At 35.8% G+C, this 22,447-nt stretch overlaps 2 protein-coding genes across 6 annotated transcripts in view; both read left to right on the top strand.

Moving 5' to 3' along the window:
* Positions 1-8,150, top strand: part of LOC139968661 (stress-activated protein kinase JNK-like) — a 43,259-nt gene extending 35,109 nt beyond the window's left edge. For all 3 annotated transcript variants that reach the window (XM_071972919.1, XM_071972920.1, XM_071972921.1), the window contains exon 12: positions 1,347-8,150. In XM_071972919.1, coding sequence (XP_071829020.1) covers positions 1,347-1,432 — 86 coding nt within the window. In that variant the 3' untranslated portion in view covers positions 1,433-8,150. The remainder of the gene's footprint in view (positions 1-1,346) is intronic.
* A 1,305-nt stretch (positions 8,151-9,455) lies between these two features.
* Positions 9,456-22,447, top strand: part of LOC139968659 (uncharacterized) — a 30,415-nt gene continuing 17,423 nt past the window's right edge. For 2 of the 3 annotated variants that reach the window (XM_071972918.1, XM_071972916.1), the window contains exons 1-9: positions 9,571-9,708; positions 10,225-10,372; positions 10,957-11,091; positions 12,102-12,195; positions 14,021-14,098; positions 16,475-16,586; positions 20,154-20,226; positions 20,971-21,047; positions 22,353-22,425. In XM_071972918.1, coding sequence (XP_071829019.1) covers positions 10,346-10,372; positions 10,957-11,091; positions 12,102-12,195; positions 14,021-14,098; positions 16,475-16,586; positions 20,154-20,226; positions 20,971-21,047; positions 22,353-22,425 — 669 coding nt within the window. In that variant the 5' untranslated portion in view covers positions 9,571-9,708; positions 10,225-10,345. The other variant, XM_071972917.1, reaches the window with a different exon arrangement.

Here is a 22,447-nt window from a genome sequence, read left to right as displayed (position 1 = left end):
AAGAGGTAGGGGAATAAAAATGGGGTTCAGTTTGTACACCTATTATCTTTTGCCACCTGAGGTGCTTAAACTGGCTTTCTAATGGCCTAGAGGGGGGAGAAAAAAAGGAGATGCCTGTGTATGTGAGGGCTGACAGATTTTAAGATATGCTTCCTTCATCTGAATTTTGAGGTATGGCACGGAGAAGGCTTAGTAAATTGAGGAGATGGAAATCCTGATTTGTGGTGAAAAATTAAGCACTTGGAAACAAGTATGATTTAAAATTAAGCACTTGGAAAACTAGTATGATTGAAAGAATGCAGAAGAGAATGTGTTATCAAAGCTGTGTTTAATATACCAGCAGAAAAATGGAAGGAGTTCCTCTTGCACATCTTATATATTATAATATTGTAATATATTATAATATTGTAAAAGACAAACTGAATATTCATCAAAACATTTGCGAGGGAAAATCACTGTCATTAATGGAAATAAAGGAAGACAAACACACCGGTACCAGTAAAAAATTTGTCTAGACATTAACTTAGTCGTCGACGGTTTTGAACTGACTCAAATATTCATTGGCTAACAATGCTAGTCGCCTGATAGTCATAAAAGAAAGTTGTAAACATTAAATGCTCTCATAGTACAGTAAACTCCAGGAGTTAGTGATTGCTTACAAATAGGTGGAGAAAATAGAAGCCAAAGCAGGAAGAAAATTTACCAGTATTACAGCGATCTTGCGGATTTTAACTGCCTTGTTTATAGTTTAAGACAATACTGTGTAAATTCTAGCAGCTACAGTTGTCAGTGTGGGTCGATCTGTAGTTTGTATATATAGATTTATTTGCTTATATTTTTGAAAATTTTAACTGATGAATAGGATTGGTTTTTTTTTAAACAAATCCAATACCAGTATTGAGTACATCTTTTCCCAAACATCTGGAGTATTTGATGCAGTTTTTATAACAAATAAATGGTCGGAAGGGAGGGGGGGGTGAGGGGGGTGAGGGGGGCAAGTGAACAGTTGCCATAATGTGTTATTTCTTAAGAGCAATGTAACAAGTTTCTGTAGGTAGTAAAGGGAGATTCCTTAGACAGACTGTGTAAATGCTTTTATTAAAGAGGAAACAAATATATTCCACTCTGTCAGCTGGAAAGACCATCCTAACTTGAGATATGGTTGTTTTTGGATGTAACCTATTTTGACTGATCAAGCCCTTCCTTACTCCAGAAAATGGAACACAGTGGGTAAGCCTGTCATGTCATCATGGTAGTTGTCCTTCAAAAGCTTAAAACTGTGCAAATCCAAATTATCATCGGTGATGTTTATTAAATGTTCATGTCGTTTCTTTTTGTTTTTGCAGAGGAAAATGGTGAGGAGAACCATGGGGCCATGGCCAGAGCACCGGCAGCCGCAGCTGTTACGAATAGCACCAGCCAGGTCAGGTAGTCTCCAGGGGTACAACTGGAGTCTCGGTTTTTCACTTCATCATTGTAAACGATCCATCCAGGAATCACCAGTGACCAGGAGAGCCATTCTTGACCCCCCTCCCTCCTCCCACCCTGTAATTTGTCCATCTCTCATGGATGATGAGAGAAGCTATAAAGGTATCAGAGTCTGCCTCTTTGGTTGTCTCGTCGGTGCTGGATAAACGAAAGCAAGAAAAAAAATAGATAAAAAATAAATAAAAAAGGAAAGAAAGAAAGAACAACATGGAAGGAAGTCCGGAGCAGCAGTGTTGTTGGATGATGATGATGATTCGTTGTTGATGTTTTCATCAAGTTCATTTTTTCGATGTTTTGTCGATAGCGTATATGGTATGAGTCAGAAGGGAATTGCTGCCGTTTTATCAAGTGTTTTAGATGATGCATATTTTCTTCTCTGCCTCTTCTTCGCTTTATTTCTATCTCCCTCTCTGATAATCTATGTCTCTCAGTCTGTTGCCCTTAACAATTATAATTGTAATCTTACAAAGCAGTGTTATGGTTGTTGCCATGGTAACTGTGCTCCCCCCCCCCCCAAAAAAAATATTTTAATCAGTTTTTCATCAGAAGATATAAATTCTGTGTCCCCCAGAACTGGTTCAGTAAGTCAGAGTGATGGCTTCTGAATTTTAGCAGCTGTATCAGAATATTAAAGAGAGCTACCCCCCTTCCTTCACCTCTCTCCCTTACCATCCCTCCCTAGCACCTTAGTATTGCTTTGATATATACCATCTTACATGCATGATGCAGCAATATTTCCTGTGGCCGTATAGTATTGTACTTTCTTTTATATCAGTCTGCATTGATAGAAACAAAATCAACATTTTACAGAAGTTTATGAAAACGACTATTAAATTTAAAACAAATGAATGCAACATATGACCAGACCATGAATTGTAAATCTTAAAGCAGATTATTTAAAGGAGTCCTTACATTGTTTTCCGAGATACTTTATTAACCACCACCCTATTTGCATATCAGGTAATCATTTTGGATAATCATGAAACCATCGTCAATCAGCTCCGTTTTAGTCAGTATCGAGAAAACTGGGAAGGAATTCCGTTTGCCATAAGGGCAAAGAAAAAATTCTGAATTATAACATTGTAAAAGACTAAAAAATGTTTATCAAACATCTGTGTCTAATTTAATCAGAAAAAAGGGAGGGGAAAATTCCTCTTATTAATGGAAATAAAAGAAGACAAACAGGCTGGTGCCAGTACCTGCTGAAATTTGACTAGACGTATTAAACTAGTTGTCGATGGTTTTGAACGTACTCAAATATTCATTGGCTAATTTGCTAGTCACCTGATAGTCATAAAAGAAAGTTGTAAACATTATATGCTCTCATGGATCAGTCAAAATTTAATTATCATCATGCTGGTGGACAGAATTTATGGAATGTATTTGTTGATTTCAGTCACTTTTCCAGTTAATTTGGATCAAGTGAAACAGAAATCAACGATTCTTTTGTCTGGTCTATTTATTGCTGGAGGCTGTGTTGTGTAGAGTGTTTGAACCTGGTAAATCAATACTTGAGTTTACAAACTTAACCATTCTAGTGTCAAGGTACCACCAAGAGTCTGAGTCATTACATTAGGGACCTATATTGGGGGGGGGGGGAATCTCGGGGGAGAGGAAGGGGAGGAGTCTTTGTACGGCTCTTTTTTTTTCATATTTAGGATAACGATTGCAGTTTTCATGTCACTCAAATATCTTGGGATAATGTATAATAAGATTACCGTATCATATCTATAATTTGGGGAAATATTTAATGTAAATGTGATTAGATTCAGATGGTAATACTTGTAGTAGTAATTTTTGTATAATGTGGACAGAATTTATGGAATGTATTTGTTGATTTCAGTCACTTTTCCAGTTAATTTGGATCAAGTGAAACAGAAATCAACGATTCTTTTGTCTGGTCTATTTATTGCTGGAGGCTGTGTTGTGTAGAGTGTTTGAACCTGGTAAATCAATACTTGAGTTTACAAACTTAACCATTCTAGTGTCAAGGTACCACCAAGAGTCTGAGTCATTACATTAGGGACCTATATTGGGGGGGGGGGGAATCTCGGGGGAGAGGAAGGGGAGGAGTCTTTGTACGGCTCTTTTTTTTTCATATTTAGGATAACGATTGCAGTTTTCATGTCACTCAAATATCTTGGGATAATGTATAATAAGATTACCGTATCATATCTATAATTTGGGGAAATATTTAATGTAAATGTGATTAGATTCAGATGGTAATACTTGTAGTAGTAATTTTTGTATAATGTTTAGACATCAATATTATATGCCAAATTTAGGTAGTTATCGTCTATTTCATCATGATTTCTTCACTCAAAAGATTTCAGACCCTTATTATTGCTGATCAGATTGATGTTAAAAGAAAGTTGAAAATCTTCAAACCATAGTATTAACTCATGTAAAGTTCAAGAGAGGTGGATCACCATGGTACAGTATTGGTTGTCTAGCCTAACATACTTAATGTGCATCACAACCAAGCCTAAGCTTGCATGCTATTATTGAAAGTGATTTTAATTAATTTCATTAATTTTTGAGTCAGCATAACTTATCTGTGCACACATCGACCTAATCGACACTTTCATCTGATATATATTTTTAAATAGACTTTTAATACCTTCATGATTAGTTGGTAAGCCTAACACACATTTTGTGCATGTCAACCTAACCTACACTTTCACCATTTCTTCACCATGCACTAATAGATAACGATTTTCTCTCTTTAATCCAATCTGAATCTTTATTTCTGCATTTTTGTCAAACTAAGTGATAAAATGGCTGCTTTTCCTTTGAAGATGTACCAATGAGTTGGATTGTGAGTTCGAACAGTTTGATAAATGGGCTTGTGCCAAATGCTCGGTATGACTGAAATCCTTTATTTATATCCAACAGGGGATGGCTTTGTTTTGTTACGTATTCCTTTAAAAATTTCCATCATTCCGAAGTACCAATATTTCATTTTTTTTCTCTCCTTAAATAATGCTAGTTCTACCCCTATTGTAATAATGGAATTGCTTCTGTGTGTAAACCATTGTGTTGAAAAAATGTGTATGGGATAAAGCGCTTTATCATTTTTTTAATCTTTATTTCAAAGTAAAATGTTGAAGTTGTTTGTGACATTAAGGTCTTCAGTTTTCTCTTTTTTTTTTAACCTTTGCAAGTTTTAAGGAAATATGTCATATTTTGATTGCAATCCACCTGACCAGTTGTATATTGTTGTTAAAAGTCTGTCACATACTGCAGAAACATGTTGAGCAGACTCAAAAAGGTCCATAGAACAATGAGACATTAAAAAAAGGACAACGAACTCAACTTTAGAAAAAGAGAAGAGTTGACAGAACAATTAATAGAAACAACCATGGAAATGAGGATGCTCATATTGAATCTCTCCTGGAGGCTGTAAGAAAAAAAAAAAGGAAGAAATAATTGTGTAAAAATATTGTAAAATTTTATCACCGTTTGTAAGTTATAGACTTGGCTCTTACATTAGATGTTTAAAAAATTTAACCCGATGTCATGTACAGAAAAAAGACCAAAAAAAAAAAATTGAACCGAAGGAGGGAGGTTGAGTCTTCCGTTTAAACCATGCAGGTCATGTGGTAGGGAGAGACCTGTGCTAGGCAGTTAGTAACAACTCTCTTATTTTGCATTTTCCATTCTTTTTTTTTCCTTCAATTTTTTTTCCTTTTTTTTGTTTTGTTTTGTTTTGATATGCAAAATTATGCAAAATTATAATGGTTTATGTTTTTGCTTTGATTTGGCAATTCATTGCAGTGAAGTTGGAGAAATTAAACTGGGGGTGGGGTTGGGGGGGGGGTGATGGTGACAATGAGGAATTGAGGAGAGCTGGCATATGGAGGATGTGAACTCTTGCCAGTTAGTTACATTACAAGCCAGACAGGTTGTTTATAATAAATTGTAGGAAAGAAAGACAGGGTTTTTGGTTCACTGGTGATTGAGAGAGAGGGGGGAGTAGAACCGAGGGGGGGGGAGTAGTACAGAGAACATGATCTTATCGACAAGGGCTTGAAACGTCTTTCGTCGATCACCAGATAGTTTCGGTTGTGTTTAATAAGTCGTAAAGCAATTTGTCAGGTTTATACTCGATGTAGTCCTCGCTATGCTTCCTTTGTAATCGATGCTCATCGTTTGAGTTTATCCGTTCGCAGCAGTGTCTTAGTCTGAGGATTGCTATTCCACTAAAAGGAAGAGGGGGAAAAGGAGAACTCAAGGAGGGGTTAAATTTTAATTATATGTTATGGTAGGGAAGAGAACTTGTTTTATTTCTTCTTCTTCTTGTTCTTCTTCTTATTCTGATCCTTTTTACACAAAACATAGCAAGCAAAGGTGGTGACCTGATTAACAAATTAATTTAGACAAAAGTGGTTTGGATTAGGAAAATCTCTCTTCTTATCTTGTTTGTGTTGTAGTGTGTCATGTGTAGCAATTCATCAAAGGAAACTTTTGTGGTCTGTAGTAAAAAAAAAAGGCTCTGTGGATATTTGTCAAAATTCTTTTGAAACATATATTTTGTAAATAATTTAAAAGCTTACAACAAAAAAAATGTTTTTTTTTTTGTCTTGGAAAGAAGAAAATATTGAGAGATTGGGAGTCGATAGGTGTCTTGTATATTGTTTGGTCTTGTATGCAAACCACTGTGACACCTTCTTGGTTAGAAACTGCTTTTGTTGTTGTTAAGCAGTTAAGAAAGAAGTTATTTTTGAATGTGATTAAAGCCAGTGAAAAACAGTCAAACTATTAATTCCGGTTGAACATAAAAGAAAAAGAAAAAAAAGATGATTCCATGCTATGATAACATAATAAGGGCTGCATATTGAGTTTGTAAGAGATAGAAGTACCAGAAAAGTACCAGAAAACTTAAATAATTCTTAAAACAGGGGAATTTCATTAGCATAAATAAGAGGTTAAATTTATGAAAATTTTGGTGTCCATGCTATGCAGCAAGTCAAGGTATTTTCTGAGTAATGATTTTACCTTTCATGATAGTAACCCCCCAAAAAAAGGAGAATTTCAGGAGAATTTTTTTTTAGTTCAGCACAATGGTTGTTTTTGTAGCAGGGACACCAAAATTTGGACATCTAATTTTTTTTTGTGATCAGGGTTACCAAATCTTATGTAGCAAAAGATAATGAATCGCCCAAATTATTTCATCATAAAGTTATTACATTTATTCATAACCTAAAAGCAATAAGTATATTTTATCATCAAGTGATGTTACTGCTCACCTTCTAAACACACAGGTTTTCAAATTAAAATCTGATTTTGTTTGTTTGTTTGGGGGGGGGGTCTCTTTTATTATAAACTCAGTATGCAGCTTTAAAGCTATATGCACTAGACCTTAGTCTACATTTCTCTACCATTGGTGGCATCATCAGCTTTTGGTATCAATTGAGACCAAAGCCAGCCTTTTTTCTTTCTTTTTCATTTTGATTGAAAATTGTTTGCTTGTCTGTTGGGAAAATTTACAGCACAAGCTACCCCTCAACGTAGCCTACTTGGTACTCGATAACTTGTTTAAAATAGGTACAGAACATCCACTCAGTACCCACATATGGTAGAGATGAACCTATTTTATTAGTCTTGCATTCCAGCCGCTTTCACAGACAAGATCATCATTGTTTGTATGGTGAATTCACAAAAGCGGAGTATTTTCATTGTCATGGCAATGCCACAGAGACTTGATATATTTTTTCGTCTTGTGTCCTATGGAAAAATTTTTGTGCTTCGATTTTTTTATAAGTGATGTGACTTTTGAGAAATGTGGTCCTTATGTTTCCTCTGTAATGTGAATAAGTTCTGTTCAACATGTTAATATTGAAAGACTTTAAAATATGAAAACAAGTTTCCCTACAAAATTCACAATTATTAATGAAATGTTTGTGTATATTAACCAAAGGTGATGTGCATAAGGAATTGACTGAAAAAAAAACTAATGATAAAATAATGACACAAATTGACTTTTTATAGCAAAGAAAGTGTTTTAATAAATGATGTAAATTTTTAGATTGCTGTTAAAATTAATCATATTCCACAACAATCAAACTGGTCAAGATGTGGTGTATAGTAACAGTATCATTGTATAGAAAATGTAGACTTTTGCCTCAGCCATATGATGTAGTTATGGGGTAGTTGTACACCCACCTCCACCCTCCCCCACCCTCTCCCACCAGTTCCCTGCACTCATTCACTTGCAACCTCTCTTCTACCATCAAACATTTCTGTCCTTGTCGTAGGATAAACCAGGAATGTCAGAGAAAAGTTGTGAACTTTTGTTGTCAGACCAGTCAAATTTATGTCTTTGACAATTAGAAGTGTAAAAGTTTTGAAAAGAGAATGAGGGCAGGCAAGGATTGGTGTTGGAAGTGAAGGGGAGGGGGGAGGTTGGTGGGGAGGATGCAAGGGTTACCAACGAGTTTCCCTTGGCCTCCACAGTCTCATATAAACACCTTTTTATCATTTGATTGTTCATAGAATTACATCACATGTTGGTTTATTGCATACAAGCACAAACAATGCTCTAGTATGTAAGCCTAACTCTTTTATGTATATTTACATGCCAAACTTGTTAAGTTCATGTCATTGAATGAACGTACTCTATGATACTTAACAAGTCTGAATAAACAGTGGTTGCTATGTTACCTCGTTTCTCACTGCTCATTTATATCTCTTTGCTCATTTTGGTAGAACGTGAAAGTTGTCCGTTCCTGACCCGCATCCCAGCCACCCCCAGCCAGCTAACCTTACCTCTGTCAGTAAGATGGACCTTGCACCTATCAGATGGCATCATGCCTATTAAGCAGGTTGCATTTCTGTTAAGGCAACAACCCCAATTTTCAAACGCCTACCCACGAAACTCAAGTTGTGGGTGGTTTCTTTCGATAGCTGATCACATTTTCAGAATCCAATCCCCCCCCCCATCCTCCCCATCCCCAAATCCTCACATATGTAGAGCTTTGCGGAATAATGGTATAAACTGTTGAATGGTTAGACTTTAAAAGTTGGATTTTTGATAGTGTTTTTGACTCATCCTATTATATATTTGATAATCATTTTGGCAAGGACTGGGTCTGCTTTCATTAAGATCTTCCCTGCCTATAGCAAATACCACCCGATTCCCCTGTTTTGGGCCAAAACAGGGGAGATTGAATATCTCCCCGAGTTGGTAATGCAAGCCATACTGAACGCTCCTCTGCTCAAATTCATTATTAAACCAGGGAGTTATTATATTTCAACTCCCTGATTAAACACACTGTATTATTTCAATGGTCAAGCCAGGTAGTTGTTCCATAACAACTCCCTGATTTTAGTGAGTGGTTCTGTTTCTCATGTACAACTGGGAAAGTTCAGAAGAATACCAAATTTATATGGTAGTTGGTGTTGAATGGTCTCTTCCAGACATTGTGTCACCCCTGCCACCCACCTCCCCCATCCAAAAACTGTACACCTGGATTTCCAAGAGAAAACCTGGACCTTGGTCCCCAATATTTGGACTTTAGTGAAACCCTGGAGATTGACATAAACTCCAGGTCAATCAGCTCTACTGTGTTTATTGGTTTAAGATATTTGCATGTGAGATTTGGAGACCCCCTTTTCAGAGAAGAAACGTATGACAAATATTTAGAATTGAAAAAGGGCAAAAAGTTTGAAATATCTTTAAAAAAAAATAATAATCAGTTGAAAGTGGGTGCATGAATCTGCTTCAATTGAGAAGCTTAAAACCGATTGGTTTCTTTAAAATCTGATTTGTTTCATTTTCACTTTGTAAAGTACTGCATTTTTATGCTTTGATTGACTTTCCTTATAATACATGGCTTGGATAACATGTTTTCTAAAAGAATGAAACGTGTTTAGTCACAGCTTTGGAATGATTTTTTCTTTCAGTTTTTATTACGGGTTTTTCCATGATAGAACAAAGTATTAGGTATCATAAAGTGTAACGACTTATTTTGACCAAGTACTACACGGCAGTTCTCGAGCTCACAGGTTCCGTACAACAGGCTGACCTTTCGGCGTTCTTTAGTAATGATGCACTTGTGTTGCGTGGAACGCCTTGTGAGTAACAGGAAAGATAATATTTGTATATTCGGTACGGTACACATCGTACATAACAGTAAACCAAATGTTTAAAAAGTAGCCTAGCATATTACCACGACAGTATTGATAGATCTCTTCCGCTTCTAAAGACTGATGAGACAGGTATAACGTCTTCTAGGCTTAGGCCTTCTTTTTTAGGGACCTAGACTAGGCCTAATTCCACACGCGCTTTATAGTTTATACGTATGCTGCAGATTATAAATATAAGCTATAGCCTAACTTCCATGCCCAAATACTTAGGAGGCGGCTGTCGCATAACGTTAGGTCAAACTTTAGGCGAACTTAAAATTAAGTTTAATAGCATCTAGGCTATTTAACATTGGGTCTAGCCTGTACTGTAGTCTATGCAGCACAAGCCACTGTAGTTGTACTGTAGCTATCCTCAAGTTAATGCTTAGTCAAAGTGCAAACCATATTTACTATTGTGGAACTGATAGTCTGATAAGTTCTAATGTTAGGCTACACCCACAATTAGGCCTGACTTTAATTAAAGAGATGTAGGCTAGGCTAAGTCTGTTGTGATAATGATATAGGCCTATGTTGATGCAACAAACAACACATTTTGAAATAGCCATCTGTTATCAGTTTACTTATTTTTCTTTTCATTAATTTCATCAGATACAAAACTATTGATTTCATCGGTGATGTCTAGTTGTAACATGTTGGCCTGAGGGTGCACAGCATCTTGCGGGCTGTGACGTAATTCTTCTGTATATGTCAAAAGAGGGGAGAACTAAACATGGCATTATACAGCTCAGTCTTGCAGGTAAGAAACATTCTTTGCAGTACAACTGTTTAATGCTATGTCCTTGCATTGAAGTAATATTGTTGCATAATTAGTGGGATTCATCTGTTTAATTTTCAAAACAGACATGGAAAGTTTGGAATGGTATACCATGAAGTGTTTTATTTAGTGTTAAAAAGCACCATTCTTTGAAGTTATTCCATCTTTTAAAGGAAAGATAACATAGCTAGTTGGTAATCTGTTTAGGGGTAAGGAAATTAGTCAAAGGTTTACCAATGCAAAAATGTAAGTAAGAGATCAACTTTTTGGAACACAATTATTTTCTATTTTGGATTCACTGGTTAGGAATAAAATATTTGGAGAAACTAAGAATTTTTCATCATATAGCTCTCTTGGACTGATGGGTTTTCACGTATGTGCAAACATTACTTTGCATGTTAAAGAAGAAAAAGTATTGCCTCATATAATATTCAGTAGAAACACACAAATGAGAAAAAGTGGCTTATAATGTTAGAGATGACACTTTAAAACTGTACCTTACAACTGGCAATGGTGCAATTTTGCTTATTAACAAATAAGTATATTTTTCTTTTCTTTTCTTTAAGATGTACCTGAATTGGGCCAACAGTTTACTGTGTGAGAGAGGTGTCTTAGTGACTGATGCAGAAGAACTGCAGGATGGACGGATCTTTGCTCTGTTAATTGATGTCCTGAATAATGCTGAAATAACCTGTGCAGAGGTGAGAGAACCGCATTAATACCCAAAACAGGGCACGAAAGAAACGACAGTACAGATGGCAACCAACAAAAGTGCCTATCAGGTTAACTGTTTCAAACTTCTATGCCCCTCCTGTCTCCCATCCTCCCCCCTCCCCGTGGAAGAAAAAAAATAATGAAGAAAAAAGATTTAGGTTGATAACCAACTTGTTGAAGAACATGGTTATGACCCATCAATGAATTACTATTTTTTAACCTCTGCCAATTCCTGGAGGTTTTACATACCCTGTAATAGTTGCTTTCAAGAGACAGTATGCATGAAATATTAACACAGGTAAACATGTACATTGAGCGAAGAACCACAAGAAACTGTCATCCCTAACCACTCCTGCAAAACACTATTATGTACAATGTTAATATATATTTATTGACATTAACTTAGTTTGGAAAAAGGGCAAAGAACTGGTTGGCTAGAATGGGATTCCAACCAGTGGCCTCTGAGTTACAAGCCCTTGTGCTCTAACTACTGAGCTACCCAGCCCTTAGTTGGTGGTTATCTCTCCCTATATAGCCATTTCTTCGCTGGGGTGGGGGGTGGGGGTTGCCAGTCAGAAGCCATAGTACCTTGCATACCTGGTAACCAGGTATCATGCCACAGTTTTTTTCAATACAATGCAGAAAGGGGCAGGGAAGGAATTTTATGAGAACCTCCTTTTTGATATATAATTATATTAGTAAATAATTAATGGAAAACTGACAGGGAAATTTTAGAAGATGGAAAAGAGCAAATAAATTTCTGGCTAGAATGGGCTTCCAACCAGTGACCTCTGAGTGACAAGCCCCTGTGCGTAACCAACTGAACTATCCAGCCCTTAGTCGGTACATCCCTATACTGTATAGGCATTTCTTGCTGGGGGTGGGGGGGGGTGCCAGTCAGAAGCCACAGTGTCTTGCATACTGGAGCTTGTCACCCTGTTTATCAGGTTTGGGAATGATTATTTGTTTACTATATTTCTCTTACGTTTGCCCGCAGACCGAAGATGAAGATGAGACTGCCCTGAACCAAATTCAGGCAATCTTCAATTACTTTTCACAACATGGAATCAAGCTTAAATCGTCCCCTAAGGGTGAGTTAAATAGCTAAAAGTTTCAAAAATAAATGAAAAATCAATACATTGGCCAAGAGAAGGGGTTCATAGAGTCTGAAATGTATCAAAATGATACTTATTGTTGACTTTTATGAGTATCAAAGTCTTGAAGTGTAACATGCTCATAGTAGTATAGAAGCTTACAGTGCATGTCGTTTCTAATCCATACGGATGGAGTAATATCAATAACAAAAATGTTAATGTCTTATTTGTTATAATTGTAAATGCAAACACCGACAATAAACTGATGGAGAAAATACAATTCCACAAGGATGGGTGGGGGGGGGGGGGCTGGAATTATGAATATGGGGTTTAAATCGTTTAATTCATAATAATTAGTACTGAAATTTAGCAGCGATGTTTGTATTATGACCTCTAAATTGACAGAAAAGTGACAATATCAAGATTAAAAACATTCATGTTTTTATGCTATTTTGTGCTAATGATGCATGCAAAATTGCCATTTTTATTTTCTTGTGGGGGATGGTTTCCCCCTTAACAGTGCAATCACAATAGAAGGTATTATATTTTATGACATATATGCATGGCAATTACTAGAAGAATTGAAATGTAAACAAACAAGGGTGTGAAAATCAGTTAAATGTGGTAAACTATTGTTACCGGATGTCATAAGTTAAGCGTAACAATTTATTTTCTATCATACCTACATTCAATACTGAAAAGCTCAAAGCTTAATAAGAGATTAAAAACAAGCACCCTTCCTTCCCCCTCCAGCACTCCCCTTCCTCCCAACCCCTCCCCCCAAAAAAAATGGTGAAGAATAAAAAGATTATTAAATCCAAAAAGGATTGCAAAATATATAATTGTAAAAACTGCAAAAGACTTGGTGTTGAAACAGTAGAAGATTTTCTGATCATACCTTCAATCAATACTGAAACTATCAGAAAGCTTAATAAGAGATTACTAACAAACACCCCTCCTTCCCCCTCCCCCTCCTCCCAACCCCTCTCCCCCGATAAAAAGTAGATGATTTTCTATCATACCTTCAATCAATACTGAAAAGCTCAGAAAGCTTAATAAGAGATTAATAAAAAACACCCCTCCTCCCAACCCCTCCTCCCATCCCCTCTCCCTACAAAAAAAAAAATGTGAAAAAAAAAAAAATTATTATACCCAAAAGGGATTGCAAAATATATAATTTTAAATACTGCAAAAGACTCAGTGTTGAAACAGTAGAAGAAATTAAATGATATTAATATACCAACCAAAATAAAAGCAGGGCTATAACTTAACAAGTAACTTTATAATGTAAATGCCAATGTACAGTACATATTTCTCTTTACAGTATGTTCCACTCAGCAGGCCCAAAATAACTAAATCCATGCGCACGTTCGTTTATTGTGAAAACGCAGGCTTAAACGTAGGCTATATTCCCCCCAAAATAAATCCCTCTGTGATACACATACACACTGACATATTTACACGTTCACACACACACACACACACGTATGAATAATGATCATGGAAAAGGAGTTGAGTGAATTAATATCATCGTTTGACTCGTTAGTTTTATGAAATATTTATGAATCACCACTAACATTGACGAAGAAATTAATGGTGTCGTCTTAGAGTCATCTATGAAGTGAATACATTGCTTGCAGTATTGATTAAATCCTGATTGTTGCTATTTCCTAGATATTTTGTACAGAGATAGGTTTGGCTTTTATGTGATTCTTGTCATCTCTTTGTTATATCATTTCAAAGGACTTTTGTTTGATTTTGATGTATATTGGAAGTAGATGTGTTTTGATATTATAGCATTCTTTTTCTCCCCCTTTCTTAGATATAATGAAAGGAGATGTGAAGAGTTTGCTTGACTTGCTCTGGGTTATAATTCTTCATTTTACTATACACAGCAAAGGTAAGTCTCGTTATATGCAGGGAAAGGTGTTTCCTTCAACAAATTCAGTTTGAATTATAGGAAGTATTGAACAAATCAATAAACGTAGTTGGGATGACTTGTCACCAACTGGGAATGTCATTAATATTTTAAAGAAACAGTTCTAGGTAACACTTTAAGTAGATTACAAATATTACTAGTTTCTACAATTTGTTGGATTAACATTTCTCTTAAAGAAAATAGCATAAAATGTTGGTGTTGGGTCATGACTTCATAGCATCATTACCACTCATTCTTAGTGTTAGCTGTACCATTATTACAATCAATCAAGTTGAATATATTGAATGCTTGCCAATTACTGGGTAATTAGTGATAATTAATTAAGTGGTAAGTGTTAATAGAGTTCTTGAAAAGTTGTAATATTTGTTGTAAATTTGACTAGAAAAGTGCAAATCAACACTTCACCAAAAGCATATACTCATATGAGTTACAGGTTGAGAGAAAATGAGATTTGAAAAAGTCCTCAACCCAGGACCAGCCCAATGATATCAAATTACCAAGGACTTTATGGTTATTTAAATACTTGATTTATTTATTTATTTTTTTTCAATTATTAATGCTAATAATATTGTTAATTTTACATTAAGTAATAAAACATGGTAATGTTACAGCAACAATGAATTAGAATAACAATAAATTAAAGCATGCAGCATTCATGAATATTTAATTAACACAATTATGAAAATACAGCCATCCAGATACTTTTGATATTCTTGTGCTTATTTTATTCCAGCCGAAGCAAAAGTACAATAACAAGTCTGATTTTATCATTCTAGTCTCATTCAAACTCAATATATACAGCTTTATAGTAGTACTATCACATATAAACACAATACTGAGTTCATCATTCTAGTCTCCTTCATACTCAATACACAGCTTTATAGTAGTACTATCACATATAAACATACTGAGTTCATCATTCTAGTCTCCTTCATACTCAATATACAGCTTTATAGTAGTACTGTCACATATAAACACAATACTGAGTTCATCATTCTAGTCTCCATTGAACTCAATATACAGCTTTATAGTAGTACTATCACATATAAACACAATACTGAGTTCATCATTCTAGTCTCCATTGAACTCAATATACAGCTTTATAGTAGTACTATCACATATAAACACAATACTGAGTTCATCATTCTAGTCTCCATTGAACTCAATATACAGCTTTATAGTAGTACTATCACATATAAACACAATATTGAGTTCATCATTCTAGTCTCCTTCAAACTCAATACACAGCTTTATAGTAGTACTGTCACATATAAACACAATACTGAGTTCATCATTCTGGTCTCCTTCATACTCAATATACAGCTTTATAGTAGTACTGTCACATATAAACACAATACTGAGTTCATCATTCTGGTCTCCTTCGTACTCAATATACAGCTTTATAGTAGTACTGTCACATATAAACACAATACTGAGTTCATCATTCTAGTCTCCATTGAACTCAATATACAGCTTTATAGTAGTACTATCACATATAAACACAATATTGAGTTCATCATTCTAGTCTCCTTCATACTCAATATACAGCTTTATAGTAGTACTGTCACATATAAACACAATACTGAGTTCATCATTCTAGTCTCCTTCATACTCAATATACAGCTTTATAGTAGTACTGTCACATATAAACACAATACTGAGTTCATCATTCTGGTCTCCTTCATACTCAATATACAGCTTTATAGTAGTACTGTCACATATAAACACAATACTGAGTTCATCATTCTGGTCTCCTTCATACTCAATATACAGCTTTATAGTAGTACTATCACATATAAACACAATACTGAGTTCATCATTCTAGTCTCATTCATACTCAATATACAGCTTTATAGTAGTACTATCAAACATAAACACAATACTGAGTTCATCATTCTAGTCTTCATGTTGCTTCACGTAGCAGCTGTGAGAACAATTGGGGAGTCCGTTTTATTAAAAAAAAAATGTACTAAAAATTAATCTCTGAATGGCATTCCGTTTGCTCAAACATTTATGTGTCTACATTTCACATAGGAAGACTGTTCTTTCTGGATATTGAAATTTTTTGGAATAACAAATTCTATATATTGGAAAATCCTTACTAGTGAACTAAATTGTTGATGCCCACTAAGGAGTGCTACAAATAAGAGCTGGAAATCTCTGATCTTTTCTGGTTCTTGCTTAATTTTCAGCCAAATTTTTTACTTTTTACATGTGTGTGGAATTTTGAGCAAATTATATTTCTAGGAATCACAAAGGCCAATTGGTTTTCTGGTTACCATCTGAGGTTCCAGCATTTTCCCTGTCTTTTTCATTTTTTTCATTTTCCCTTCCCAGAGACCCCTCCAGGGCGCAGGACGCTGCGTTATGGAAGGCTTTCCTTGATGGAATGGTGCGCAGATCAGCTGACAGAGGAAAACTTTAAGATGCACAAGAGTATCACAGAAAAGTAAGTTAGCGCACAAATCTGATCATTCCTAATTCCTAATATCTTATATTCGCAGATGTTGGTCTATTGTTGAATGTTGTAACATTTCTTTTAACAAACAGTTAAAGATTCGTTCTTATCAGAACTGGCAAATGGTTAGAGCTAAAAGAAGTCACATGGTCATAGTGTTTGTTATATGTTCAGAGTGATGCTAAAAGTTTTAGTTTACAGTTTGTTGCATGCTCTGATTCTTCCTCTAACAAATGTTTCAGAAAGATGAGATGGTTTTAAGGTCTGTTGTATATTACACAGTATAAATTCCAGGTTGTTTCTATAATGAAACAGAGTATGAATAAACAGGTAAGGCAAAAGCTTTGGTCAGAGCTGAACTAACTCTCACTATACAATTTAGTCCTTGCTCCTCTGTCCCTTTGTTACATAATAAGTGACAAATAAATGACAAATGATGGAAGATTCACCTCTTGCTAGTCACCATACCCTGCATGTGCCCACTATCTGTGGACAACTCTATCTCCCAATGTATCTTAAGTATTTGTCAACATCATTTTCCTAATTACATGTACACCCCTCCCAACACCCTTTCAACTCCTCTCCTCCCACCCCCTCCCAACACCCCTTCAACTCCTCTCCTCCCACCCCCTCCCAACACCCCTTCAACTCCTCTCCTCCCACCCCCTCCCAACACCCCTTCAACTCCTCTCCTCCCACCCCCTCCCAACACCCCTTCAACTCCTCTCCTCCCACCCCCTCCCAACACCCCTTCAACTCCTCTCCTCCCACCCCCTACCAACACCCCTTCAACTCCTCTCCTCCCCTCTCCTCCCCTCCCAACACCCCTTCAACACCTCCCACCCCCTCTCAACACCCCTTCAACTCCTCTCCTCCCATCCCTTTCCAACACCCCTTCAACTCCTCTTCTCCCACCCCCTCCTAACACCCCTCCCATCCCTCCCTAGATAAGCACATAAAAAGAATAAAATGTGAAACAAGGAGTCATATGTCATATGTATCTGGTGTAATACAGATCTGTTGCACTTCCATATAAAAGGTTACACTGTACATAGTCTTACAGTGTAATTCCACAACATATTCAACCCATATTTTAATTCCTGGTTTATTTTGAAAAACACTTTCGAGATTTTCTTGCCCATGAAACGTTAGCATGTAAAGCTATATCATTAAATTTGGTAAGCATTACCAACTTCAGCCCAGAGGTCTCTCCTTTTGAAATGCAAATTAGGGAAGGCCTTACAACATCTGCTGTGACATTGTGGTAGGCCTAAGCTATGTGTTGGTGCTTTGTTATGAAAAGTGGCAGACATGGTCAAAGTAAGTATCTGTTCATGAGACAAACCAGCAACATATATTGTACTAACATAACCAGTGTTTGGTTTGCGATACCTTCAAGAGAAACATTATGAAGTTCGCGTCCTATTTCTTCTTCATGATGATGCGATATTTGCTTCAAGGTGATTTCTGTTTGACAAGTTATCCCCAAAGAGTCATCTGAAGTCAAACTTGATAGAAAGAACACTTTTTAAAGCTTGACTTTATTTCCTTCTTGGGAGGAATCTCAAGAAATTAAACACACATGGCCTGTAAGACTAGACATACCCTTAGGCAAACAGACTCATTCATTATGTATGAAAGTAAACTGGAAGCTACAGTGTCCTAGTTATCAAAAGTAGAAGGAAGGAAAATTGTATTGAAGCGATTCCTGTAGTTCAGATCACATCATGAGCTGACTCAATCATTTGAATAATGTTGGAACAACTTTTGATTCCTTGCCTCAAATATAGTGTGTAGAAATCACCATAGTGAGTACCAGAACACAACAATACGCTGTGGAAGGGAAACATCATGTCAGATCAAAACTTGAACATGTTTATGTAACAGTATGTAATTGAATTTTCTCATATAAAACTATGCAAGGAACCACTAAGCCTTTTGTTGGCTTTTTTAGCTAAATGAAACATTTTCTCAAGGACAGAGAAATCCTTCAAAGAAGTTGTTAATTTACAGTTGGCAAACACCAGACCTCATTAACAAGGCAATACACTGAAGTCAAACCGGTTGATTTAGTAATCAGTACAATGTTGCCTCACTCTGAACAAAAAATACACACTGTTTCGATATCCTTATGCCTAGTCATTTTGGTAGTGGTAATTAATTTAAAAAATATTATAAAGAGTTGCTTTTACCATCCTTTATCTTTGCCAGTAGAACCAAAATTGCAACAGGAACAAAAACAAAATTATACAACAACTTGTAAGGTTTGAAAATGAAACAATAAACCATTAAGTTTTTAGCCAAAGAAAAGTTATGTATTTAGATTGATGTGAAGTAACTAGCTAATAGGGAGTGCTACCAAATTGTGGTCACCACATAGATCAGATTATGGATGAATATTACATGGTTTTGTACAAAGTTAGAAGAGTAAGCCAAATGCAACTAATACATGAACAGCAACCTATAAATCACAGGAAGTGAGGTCACGTACTGTAGGAGCCCTTCACACGTTTGTATTTGTTTAATCGAACATGATTCACTTCAAGATAAACATTGGCTGGTTTGGTTCCAAGGCTTTCAAGTCACCACAATTGTATTACACTGAACAATTAGAAGACAACGAGCTTAGAGATTCTGCAGTATTAATCAAAATAGAAAGCGGGAAGAGCCGTATCTATGTGCTGAGTTCAAAGGAAGTTAAAAACCTCTTCAAAGTGTATCTCACTTAAAGGAAGATTTTAATATGGTTTGACTTAAATTCTCAAAATCATTACATTAAGTAGGAAACTTTCTGCTTGGCAGTGACCAAAATTTTTCTTTCATAAATGACAAAATATAAAAGTGATAGTGAAAGACTATTTAATATTTAAACATGTTACCATATATGTCACTGAAATTTTTTTTAAATTTTTTCACCAAAAATTTGAAGATGGAAGATTATTTTCTAATTATCAAGGGAAAGAAAAGAAAAGAAAAAAGAAGCTGCAAGGTCGTTTAGTTTCTGTTCTAAGTTTATTTTTTGTTTAGGAAATTTGTTCTGTTATATCTAAAAAATATTGTACTTCTTTAAGTGGTGTAGTAATTGCATTGTGTCAGTGTCAAGACTGTTAACATTCTACCTTAAAAATATGGAAAGAAAAAAACAAAGAAGAGAAAATGAGAGCCCTTTAGAAAAAAATGACATTCCTCAAAAACAACTATTGAAAGTAGGCTTGTTCCAAGCGTAGCTAGTTTTCCTTCAGCTGTTTGAGAGAGTTTTTCATCACTTATAACTTTATCAGATAAAAAGCTACAGATGTCTTCTTTAATACATTCTGCTATAGTCATATTGAGAAGTGATTGCAGGTTTGGCGCCCTCATTTAGTTTAAAAATGTCTTGCCCTTGACATTAATGAAGCATATAGGTAAGGTTTTCAAAGTTTTGATATTTTCATCATTTATGGTACAAGATATTCATCACAAGAGTTCCTAATAAATGAAATCTGTTTCATCAAACCATAATCAACTGATCAGGAAGTTTTGAGATTAATATTTGTTCTCTGCATTTTATTTTGACAGTTTCAAAGGAAATAACAAGCTAGCAGAATTGATAGAAATATACAGTCACGTCTCCACTGAGGATGATCAAGAGGTAAATTAATCTTCTCATGACCGCCGGCCGTCATAATTCTCTCTACCCACAACTGTCAAATAAACAGTAGACTAAAATCATAGTAAAAATTTTAATGTTTTTCAAAGGCCGTATCTCCTGGTTTTATATGATTTTGAGAATTCATTAATAATGTCGGGTAAGTTACTATGTCACCAGCGTCTTACATGCTGTTTTGACATGTAATGTGTGCATAATCCAATATGGTTAGGTCTCTACATCAATACTAGTGTTACTACAATATGCTGAAATACAGATATTCACCAGATATGTGCAGGGTTACTCTCTGTTGAGGTAAATTTATCTGAAGAAAAGAGGACATGTTGCATGCACACCCCTAGCCCCACCCCCCCCCCCAGGCCCACCTACCCATGCCTTTTGTGGCAAAAAGTTTGTGCGATAGTTTTTAATATATTTGTGGACTTAATTGTGAATTTATGTTTAAGAAATATCACCGTTTCTTCTATGGTTAATGAACAGTTAATTATGTATAAATCCATGTCTCCAGTAAGGCACCCAACATCCCATAGCACAGAAATGAAACTTTTGATGATATACATATCATACAGTACGTACATGAAATATTGAATGCTCACTTTTGTGGCATCATGTACACATTAGAAATCAATTCAATTAATTATTCATTAAAATTAATAATATAATGTAATGTTTGCAAATGCCTCCTGTGTCAAATATAAGTTGCATATATTTGGTTGTTATTGTCAGAGTTCTCCAGTTGGAAGGTTGTCAACAGCACTGATTGCAGTGGAAGAGACCCTGGGAATCCTCAAATCACTTTTAAGGTAAACAAGATGCAGTTTCAGTTTTTTGCTTTCATGTTCACTCTTCTTGAAACCTACTTTCTTTGGTCGAGATTGTCAAAACACTAAAAAACAAAAAAGATAAAAAATAGACCGATATGTTCCATTTAATGCTCTAATTCTTCGAAAAATGTTCATATGTTTAACAGTGCAATGAAGCATAAATCTATATGGTTATTCACAAGTTTGATAAGCCATGAATGAACTTTATATCTCTTACATGTATATACAAACTCACTGCTTCTGCCCCCCCCCCCCTTTCCCGGTTTGCAGAATGAGATTGTGGGGGTGAGATGAAGTGGTTAGATGTGAATAAAATGATACCTATTTTGATACATACAGAAGTTCCATTAATCAAGTAATTAGGCTTGTTAATATTCCTTTTCATCCAGATTACAATTCATTGATTATACTGCATATTTCAAATATTTAATAATTCTATGAACCAGTTTTTCTCCTTGTAACAAATCAAATTCTTCTCAGTTGAGTATATAAAGTAGAGCAGTAACTAGGGCAACATTGTTTGACTATCTCTTTGGGCTAGTAGGTTGATGGATGGGAATGCTGGGCAACAATGTTTCTTGTCATAGTTCCAAAGTTTTCATGTTGTAACCATAGCAATATGTCAACTTGAAATTCATCAGGGATGGCATGGTTACTTTGGAATTTGCAGGTAGCTCCAATAAAGATTTATGTCAGAGTGTTTTCCAAACTCGACTTGAATTAACTTTGTTTAAAATTAGATTTCCAAGAAGAGACAGCCTGTATGAATATTATCTTTGAAGTTTTACCAGCATAATTTATGTGTGTGTGGTATAAAGTACACACTTACAACATACTCTGCAGTTTGGAAATTTGTTAATTTAAACCGTTCTGTCTGAGAGATGGGTGAGTTACAGAGAGGGATGATAGGGTGCAGAGGGGTGGAGGGGGGGGGAGGTAGGGTTGGCAGTGGTGTCAGTGCAAGGGAGACAGGAAGAGGGAAAGACATGTGAGTGCAGGGAGAGGTGGGGAAGGGTCAAGAGAGGTTGGGGGAAGCAGAAAGGAGCATGAGAAGGGAACAGCATTTGACATTGAGGGGTTAGGATAGCATTTAACATTGAGGGGTGAGGGGACCAGGATGAGTGAGAGGCACAAGGAATGTGTTGGGGGGAAAGGGGGGAGTGGAGATGGTGGAATGAGGTGGGCATGGCATTGTATGTTGGCATTTAATGTATAATATATTAGGAGGTGAATTTACTGTTTTGGTGATTTAGTCAATCATTTTCTTTGTTTTTCTTTTCACAGCCCTGCTGATGTCATCCATGGAACTGCTAATGAATACTCTCTTATAATATTTCTTGCTTTGCTCAAAAGAAAAGTGAGTAATTCAGCAGAAGTTT

Source organism: Apostichopus japonicus, chromosome 6 (genome assembly GCF_037975245.1).
Source record: "Apostichopus japonicus isolate 1M-3 chromosome 6, ASM3797524v1, whole genome shotgun sequence".
Taxonomy (NCBI): Eukaryota; Metazoa; Echinodermata; class Holothuroidea; order Aspidochirotida; family Stichopodidae; genus Apostichopus; species Apostichopus japonicus.
The sequence above is the reverse complement of the archived record's forward strand: the minus strand, read 5'-3'. Positions and strand labels throughout refer to the sequence as shown.